Source organism: Symphodus melops (genome assembly GCF_947650265.1).
Source record: "Symphodus melops genome assembly, chromosome: 1".
Taxonomy (NCBI): domain Eukaryota; kingdom Metazoa; phylum Chordata; class Actinopteri; order Labriformes; family Labridae; genus Symphodus; species Symphodus melops.
Window position 1 is genome coordinate 54,371,141 of NC_136691.1, and position 9,326 is coordinate 54,380,466.

At 42.2% G+C, this 9,326-nt stretch overlaps 1 protein-coding gene across 1 annotated transcript in view; it reads left to right on the forward strand.

Moving 5' to 3' along the window:
• Positions 1–3,793: 3,793 nt before the first annotated feature.
• The window catches only part of LOC306829032 (eosinophil peroxidase-like), a 6,777-nt gene continuing 1,244 nt past the window's right edge, over positions 3,794–9,326 (forward strand). Inside the window, exons 1-14 of the mRNA XM_079351850.1 lie at positions 3,794–4,027; positions 4,799–4,880; positions 5,005–5,180; positions 5,265–5,397; positions 5,955–6,084; positions 6,213–6,419; positions 6,518–6,878; positions 6,961–7,121; positions 7,214–7,472; positions 8,031–8,201; positions 8,321–8,558; positions 8,650–8,849; positions 8,972–9,004; positions 9,163–9,326. The exon at positions 9,163–9,326 is cut by the window's right edge and continues 1,244 nt beyond it. Coding sequence (XP_079207976.1) covers positions 3,961–4,027; positions 4,799–4,880; positions 5,005–5,180; positions 5,265–5,397; positions 5,955–6,084; positions 6,213–6,419; positions 6,518–6,878; positions 6,961–7,121; positions 7,214–7,472; positions 8,031–8,201; positions 8,321–8,558; positions 8,650–8,849; positions 8,972–9,004; positions 9,163–9,326 — 2,382 coding nt within the window. The 5' untranslated portion in view covers positions 3,794–3,960. The remainder of the gene's footprint in view (positions 4,028–4,798; positions 4,881–5,004; positions 5,181–5,264; positions 5,398–5,954; positions 6,085–6,212; positions 6,420–6,517; positions 6,879–6,960; positions 7,122–7,213; positions 7,473–8,030; positions 8,202–8,320; positions 8,559–8,649; positions 8,850–8,971; positions 9,005–9,162) is intronic.

The following is a 9,326-nucleotide window of genomic DNA, read 5'->3' on the forward strand; positions in this document are numbered from 1 at the left end:
GGCTGAAGAATGTCACACTGCACATCGGGTTGAATGACGTCTCTGAAGTCTCGAAACAGGACTTGACTGGTCTGCTGAAGATGGTCAGCCCCTTGAATGCAGATAAACACCAGTCAGAGGAGCGGGAGAAGGGATTCAGCAGGTTGCTGGCACTGAATAACTATGAAAATCAATGAATTTTAAGAAGAATTTTATCATTTTTTTCCCATTTTTAAGGCAGATGTATTTTGCCTGAACAAGTCAGGGGTGAAACTGTTCACTTCAAATCTATTTCACTCCCTCCATCAGTTCTCTCTGCCAAGGACATGAGAAAAAAAGAAAACATATCTGCCAGTATGAGTATCTCACCCTTCTTCTTCTTCTCTCCTGTAAACACCCGACGACGCCCTCCTTTGCCCGTTCTGACGCCGCCGTGGTTGGCGCTCCCTCCTCCCCGTGTCCCTCCACGGGCGCGTCATTGTTTTGTCTCCTCAGCTTGATAAGGATAAAATGCAAAAATGTTACACGGTCAAACTGTTATGCTCTGGGTGCAGGCTGCGAGGATATCAGCAGTCATGACTCTCTCCGGGATAAGATGAGGTCCTGCACGTCAGCAGGTCCCAACATCTCTGCGATGATAATACAACAGAAGAGACTCAATTTATCAAACTTAGCTTCTATTCCTTTTGATCCACAACCTGTCCCATTTTTTTTTTTTTTTTTTTTGCAGATGTAGCTTCTAGTTGTGACTCTAAACATTAGATCACAGGCAGGGAAATTATTTTTAATCCATGATTTTATTATTGAGCACAAGCTTGATTTTGTGTTTTTATCTGAAACTTGGCTCGAGTGTCGAAAAAGCATAAATCTAATCTCCAGATTGACTCTGACTATCTACAAAAAGAGAGACTTCACATTGATGATTCACAACTGAGACAATCTGTCTTCTCTGACATCATCACCAGAAACAATAATAATGTTTGCTACTGTGGACAGGCTAACAAAACCTTCTTGCGTCAGTCACATCTGAATTTCATTCCACCAGAGCCAGTAAAACATTTTTCACTTTCTTTACTGGAAAAAATCCAGAAAATTGGATAAAAAAAAAAGTCATTAACTCAACATCAGGATCAGGATGTGTTCATTTTAAAACCCATTTAAACAACGTGACTTAATCAAATCAACCTTTAAAAACCTGGAGAGACATTATACAAATCCCTCCTCCTGCTGTCTTGACATCCTGCCAACAGGTTTTTTTCTAAAAAGTTTTCCATGTCATGTCCCCAGATCTGTTACAGATTGTAAACATGTCTCTTTCCTCAGGTGTCTTACAGGTGCTGAAATAGCAGCCATCAAGCCACTATTCAAAAAAGAACGGGAACTTATTTGTGTCTATCGGTGTCTGAGCAAACAAAAAGGACTTGTGAGGCCTCTTCTGATCAACGTGCTCTGAACGGTTCAGGACCAGAATACACGAGTGACCTCCTGATTAACAACGAACCGTCCAGACCGCTCAGGTCGTCAGGTCCAGGTCCAGGTCTGTCCCCCCAGAGTCAGAACCAAACATGGAGAAGCAGCCTTCAGCTTCTATGCTCTGTATATCTGGAACAAACTCTCAGAAAACTGCAGGTCAGCTGAAACTCTCAGCTCTTTTAAATCCAGGTTAAAGACTCAACTAAACTATTTTATTAAAGATTTTAAACCTTCACTCTGCACTGTAACTTTTCATTATTATTTTTTTACATTTTTCCTTAAATAAATCTATTTAAATAATTTATACTTAAACATATTTTAAGTCTTAATAATGTCAGTGTTTTTTTATTATTATTTATTTCAATGTTTCTTTTCTTTCCTCTGTCATGATGCTCTTTGATTCCTTGTGTAAAACACTTTGAAATGTGTGTTTTATTAATAAACTTGCCACAGATCGATCTAACATCTAACGTTTAAGGTTCAAGCGGCCTCGAGCTGCCCACTCATGGAGATTTTCAGACCTCATCTGTCTGAACAAGCTGCACAGCTCCGAGTTCAGACTCTTCTAAAATCACGCGTGGACTATTACAACTCTTTACAGGCAGTCCTTCCTGCAGATGATATAACATGCACATGTCACTCTTCTGTTTCTCTCCTCACTCTGGCTCCCAGTCACGGCTCATATCAAATATGAAACCCCTGCTGCCTGCTTACGGAACAGCAGCAAGAACGGCACATCCTTCCCGAAAGGCCCCTCCACCCCGAAAAAAACCACTAACAAGGTCAACAAATCTGTCGTTGTAAAATGTAACTGGCATCGTTAAAAAAAACAAAAAAAAACAGTAATTGACAAAAGAAAGAAATCATCTGAAGAGTTTCACTAAAAACACACAAGAATGCAAAAGCTATCCAAAATAAAACACGATTTTTTTTTTTAATGCAATTATCTTGAAGTATGCTTACTCCTCTGAGCTGACATCAATAAGTGAACTGCAGGAAGTACTTACATTAAAATAATAATGATTGAAAAAAAAAAAGAGAAAATCAATAGAAAAGCAGCGAGGCAAAAAATTAGATGATATTATTTTGGATCCCCTGAAATAAAAAGTTGATATTAAAAAAAAAGAAAAAGAGGTAAATCGAATAGTTATTTTAAATACATAATTAACAATGGAGCCAGAATAATGACAGCTAAATGTTGGCATTAAAAACAACACCTGAGCTATCAAAAAGAAAGATTGGCACTGAAACACTTGTATTGTAATGTATTGGGCTAATGCTAACTCTTCCTGTATATGTAAAGGGGGATTCTTCATCCCACATCTTATCCAATCTCTCCCTGGATTAAATAGATATTTGTCATGAGCCTGGTTTTGCCCAAGATTTCAGCCTTTTTAAAATTCTTTTTTTTCTGATTCACTTTAACTTTTGCTGAAATGTTTATGTTGGATTAGAGTTTACTTCTTATACTGCAATAAGATCTTTAACCTGCGTTTTGTAAAGTGTTTTTGAGGTAACCTGTCTTATTCATTTGCGCTCTGTAGCCTTCAAATGATGCATGAAGATTGACGTTTGATCACAGGTGATAAACTTGCTGTGAAGTCCAACAATTGAAAAGGCGTGACAGGCTTTTGGGGGTTTTCTCGGCACAAGTGCTGCAGGAAGTTTTGTTCTGTTCGTTTGTCACGCAACTCCGTGTTTCATCCCTGAGTGGAAAAAACGCGCACTTGTTTAAATTCCGGAAAACTGTTGTAAACTTAGGCTATCATACATTGATGAGACAATTTAAGAACATTTTTCTTCAGCCTACAACTGACTTATTTATTCATACAAATAAAAGGAAAGTGGGAAGTCTGAGTCACGCGATATCTCTTGATGCATCCGAGATGAAAACACGTTTTCTAGTTCAATTCATAAACTAGATGAATGGTTCAGCCTATTTGAAGAGAAATATAAATACAAAAAAAAATAAATGTTGTAATTGTTTGGGAAACCAAAAGCAAGAATGTACAGTGCTTTTCGTGAAATGTACTGATGATCAACGTCGCTAATTGAAAATGAAAGCATCCAGAGTTTATTTTTAGATTTTGTTTTAATTAGATAATACTGGATTTGATTCCCGGTAACGCGCCGCCTCTTCTCGTTTAAAGCTGCAGAACAGGCCGGTGATGCTCGGGAAGATGAGGAGGAACGAGGAACACATATTTTCTTCATTCTTGGCAGCAGGTCAAAAAATGGGCGTCTCTCTGAGCCGTGACACACGCCTAAAGGACGCATAAACGAATAAAAGCAAGCATGCAAGGTGAAGCTGTTCAGTCACAAGCTGGAGTTTTCGGACTGCATGGAATAGGGCTCCGGTCTTGTTTTATTTTCATCTTTACTCACCCCTTTTGGACATTTTCTATTCAATCCATAGCCAAATTAAATATCGGAGAATTGCCTGATTGTTTTTTTCTAGTGGATGTTTTGAGAGCAGCGCGTTTTTGCTCTTTTATTCCCCCTGCAGAGATGAATCTCTTTCTGAGCCTGCTGGTCACAGCTTTGTGCCTGTGCCTTCACCTCCAGGTGGAAGCCGGTGAGTTCTTCCTTTATCTTCACGTGGTCATCTGATAGGTCACTTCGTTAACCCATGTGTAAACTAAAGTCTTAGAAATAACTCCATTATGATCGATTGTTCTTTTTGAAATTATGCCAACCTTTCCAAACTCAAAGATGTGTGTGGATTTCGTTTGATTACTTTACAATATTGGAGATACAAAGAAAACAATTCTGCTAGTTAGATACATCGGGGTTACAACTAGTAATATAAAGTAAATACCAATTTAAATGGTATTAAAAACTAGTGTTCACGGGGTAAAATAAATCTACACTGGCAGGGTAGAAAACAATAATAACAATAAGGATTTAAAGGGTAAAAAGAAAGAATTTTTAAAACAGCAGCAGGTAGAAAATCAGTGTTAACAGCTGGTAAAAGAAACGAAACAACATTAACTGTGAAGAGAAAAAAGAGCATTTACAGAGTTAAATGAAATCAGAATTAATTGTGTAAAATCAGGGAAACAAACCGGGTAAATAAGACAATGATAAAAAATGACATTAAAATCATTATTAACCATTTTTTTCAAAGAGTCAGGTGCTTCACTTGCCTTTTTGTAAAGTGTCTTGAGATAACACTTGATTGATTGAATAAAAAACAAGATTATTGGATGTAAATGTGACAAAAAACATTTATTTTCTCATTGTGTAAATTGGATATCTGTATCTTAATAAGAAGTAAAAAAAATATCCGATGCATCAATATGGCTGAAAACAGCAAAGTGATTAACATGTTCTTTCCCTCCTCCAGGATCTCGCCTGAGTTTGATTGAACAGGCTGTGATTATAGCAAAGGCTGAAGTGGACTCCGCTTACAGCTACTCCCGAAAAGTGTGAGTTACTAACCTCGTCTCTTTTAGCTCCATCCATCCCCAGTGAGTGGGAATCAAAATACGTAAAAAAAAAAAAAAAAGATGCAGATGATGATAGAAATGTGCTCTCCACACCCCCGTATAGGTCCCTGGAGCGCGTGAGAAGAAGCAGCGTCAACCCTTCAGATATCATCCGTCTGCTGAAGCAGCCGTCAGGTCCCTCGCGTCTCGCCGTGCGCTCAGCCGACTACATGGATTACGCGGTGAAACTGCTCCAGAGTAACCTGGCAAGGCGCCACAAACGCTCCATCAATGCAACAGGTGTGTAGTCGTTCAGCTTGAACTCCCTCTTGCAGTGACTCTTACAGATTAGTTCATTTTTAAAAAAAATTATTATTCTTTTAGATCTGCTCTCTGAAGAGGATCTGGAGGCCATCGCTAAACTGACCGGCTGCTCTGCACGTAGACAACCCCCCTCCTGCAGGACGACTTCCAACCTTGGCCGGTATCGCACTGCATCCAACGTCTGCAACAACGCGTAAGTTGTGGCATAAAGCGACTTAAAGGGCAACTTCTACTTCACAAATGGGCGGGAAATTATTTGTTCACTTACTTTTCCAGGACTAGGTTTCAAGTTCCTTGATTAGGGGGATTGGTTTAGGACTTGTACAGACATTTAAAAAAAATTACTATATCATTACAATACATTTATGCCCTGCTCAGAACAGGCTGTTTCTGTGTCTGTAGCTTTAAATATGTAAATGAGTTGTGTCTGACCACGCCCCCTCTCTGGAAGGGCTCGGGTGTACTCGGTGCTTTCTGGCCCCATGTCCTATTGTTTACCAGACTCAGAGGGAAGAACAAACACCTAGCTGTGGGAGTGTCACCCACCTGGGGGAGGGGCTACTATTAAATACATTTCCTTTTGTTTGTTTTAATAATAGTCTTTGTAATTCCTTGTTGACAATTTTTAACGATAATAGTAACCCCCCCCCCCCCCCCCCCCCTGGAGCCTCCTAATGTTCAACGCCCCCACTTTGTAAAAACACTGGGATAGAAGAAAGGTACAATAATGGAGTTATTTTTTTCACACAGGCAAAACACACGATTGGGATCCTCCAATATCCCGTTCGTCCGCTGGCTTCCCGCTGAGTACCAGGATGAAACATCTCTGCCTAAAGGATGGGACCCAGAAAAGGAAGTCAACTCATTTATTCTCCCCCTGGTAATACACTCCAGATAATAATCTTTTTTTTTTTTATTTCCACATCCCACATGACCGTGAAGATAGACACTTGTAGCTTTTTAATTCCATTTTACTGAGGTTCTTTTTGTCCACATCCTTATGTCCAGGTGAGACACGTGTCAAACCAGATTCTGAGCACAAAGAACTCTGACGTGGAGAGTGATCCCCTCTACACTCACCTGGTGACCTTCTTTGGTCAGTTGACGGACCACGATCTGACTTTCACTCCTCACTCTCCCGTCATCCGCTCCTTCAGTGACGGCATCGACTGTGACAAGACCTGCGAGCGCACAGAGCCCTGCTTCCCCATCGCGGTGAGAATTACATAATGTCCCACTAACGACGAGAAGCAAAAAAACAACCCAAACAAAAACTATTTCTAACTGCTTTTTTTTCTTCTTCATACAAACAGATTCCCGAGAATGACCAACGTTTTGGTTCTCAACCTGATCAGTGCATGCCCTTCTTCCGCTCGGCAGCAGCTTGCGGTTCTGGCAACACGGGCCACATCTTTGGTGCGAGCACTGTCCGCCAGCAGTTGAACACTCTAACAGCTTTCATCGATGCAGGCCATCTGTACGGTTCAGACGACGCCAAAGCTCGCCTCTTACGTGACCTCACCACAGATGATGGGCTGATGAGGGCAAACACAGAGTACACCGACAACGGTCGAGAGCTACTGCCCTTCACGAAAATGAACTCTAACATGTGTGCTACCCGTCGCAAAATCACCAACAACAGTGAGGCGGAGGAGGTGCCTTGCTTTCTCGCAGGTAAGCCACAGTCTTAAACTCAGGGAAAGAATCTGTGAAATTTGAACCTGGGCTGACGACACTTCTTTTATGACCTCTAAAGGTGACGAGCGCTCCAATGAGAACATCGGTCTGACATCATTGCACACACTTTTCCTGCGTGAGCACAACCGCCTGGCTCGTGAGCTGGCCGAACTTAATCCACACTGGAACGGAGAGAGACTGTACCAGGAGGCGCGCAAGATCATGGGAGCATACTTCCAGGTAAGAGACGCAGGGCTGCAGAAATGTTGCATGAACTGAAGGATGGCAAATCCCCTACGTGGTGCAGTTCCCTGACTTGTGTTGTCTTATAGGTTATCACGTACCGAGACTACTTACTCCACATTGTCGGCCCAGACGTGATGGCCAAGCAGCTATCCAACTACCCTGGTTACGACGAAGACGTTGACCCCAGCATCTCCAACGTGTTCGCCACAGCCGCCTACAGATTTGCCCATCTGATGGTTCAACCCTTCATGTTTCGTCTCAATGAGACGTACGACGAGCATCCCCAGTTCCCCAGCCCGCTGCTGCACACAGTCTTCTTTGCGCCTTGGAGATTTACCTTCGAAGGTGTGTTTTTTAGTTTTCATTTTGTTGTACGTAAGTGTAAACTTGCATGAACCCCTTGTTTACTGTAGTGGACAGAAAATGCATTTGGAAAACAATCTGATTCAAAGAACACAAGCTAAGAAACGTGCGAGCACCCGTCACCCGATGACTATCGATCAGCAAACATCCGGTGTTGAAAATAAGTGCAAAAACCTGCAGTTCATTGAGTGGCCACTAGAGGCCAGCTGCAAAACCAAAGGAATTCCCAAATTTATATGCACATTTTTACAGCAGTAATAAGGAAAGTTTATTTGTATTACACATTTCAACAACAAGGCAATTCAAAGATAATAAACATGTTCACAGCCTGGTACAATAAATTAATTCATTTATGGAAGTCTACTAAAACAAAGATGTAGGGAAGACCACTGCTGTTAAAACTACCAAAAGCTGCAGGCAGGAATCATCAGCCTCAGAAGCCATCGACGAGTTCACCATTAATTTAAAAAAGAAAAAAGAAAAACTAAGTTTAGTTTTAAGACCCACTTTAATTGCTCGTAACACTTTGTGCTCCTTCAGGTGGTTTGGACCCGGTCATCAGAGGCCTGGTGGGTCGCAGAGCGAAGCTGAACAAGCCCAATAAAAGGATGCACGACGAGCTGAGGGAGAATCTGTTCAAATTCTCCAACAAGTTGGCCCTCGACCTCGCCGCTCTCAACATGCAAAGAGGAAGAGACCACGGACTCCCTGGTGAGTACCATGTTTTACATCTTTTATAATCAGCACTGTTGGATCTGCGCTCAGATTTTCAGGGATGAGACACCTGCTTGAAACGGCAGCATATCTCAAAACTGTGCGTCACTTTTCAGGGTACAACAAATGGCGGAAGTTTTGTGGGCTGTCCCAACCAAAAAATCAGGCCGAGCTGGCTGCAGTCATGAAGAACGATGTGTTGGCCGAGAAGCTCATGGATCTCTACGGTACAGTCGACAACATTGACGTGTGGCTGGCAGGTGTGACCGAGCCCTTCCTGGACAATGCGAGAGTGGGACCCCTGTTTGCCTGCCTGATCGCCACACAGTTCCAAAAGATCCGCCAAGGAGACCGGTAAGCAGACAAGAGGAAGAACAAAGAGTGTGTTACTCTACCGTTACATTCGAAGACTTTTCTAAACTTGGAACAAACCTCCCTCTTTCAGGATGTGGTGGGAGAAAGAGGGCGTCTTCACTGAAGATCAGAGGGATTCCCTGAGGGATACATCACTGGCTCGGATTATTTGTGACAACACGGGGATCGGAGACGTACCAGAACATCCTTTCCAGTATCAGGCTCGAGGGAAAGGTTACACCCAGTGTAAGGACATCCCCGACTTCGACCTCACTCCGTGGATTGAGACAGGTGAGCGGTTACCTTTAGGTCCTTTCTGATCTGTTTTCTGACTGAAGACTATCAGTGCTAACAAGAGAGAATTCTGGAAACACTGGTTAATTTCTTCTTCTTCTTCTTTTTTTTTTTTTTAGAAGATGACGACTACCACTATACAGAAACACCAGGTAAATAAATCATCCCAGATCTTCTGTCAATAAAACTTGACATTAATGTACATCTTGTGGTTAGGTCAGACTACAATTACGATCGTCACTTTCTGAGATTAGGTGATCATAGTCTTTGTAAATATACTCATTGTTTTTCCCCCCCTCTGTATCAAAAGGCTCACCTGGTCCACGAGGCCCCCCAGGACCTCGCGGTCCCAGAGGCCCTCCTGGCCCTCCTGGACCCCCTGCTAACGAGCATCACGTGGCTTTCTCGATGAGGTTGGGTAACAACTTCCCCACCTCTGGAGAGCCCGTCGTCTTCCACGAGGTCATCTACAAC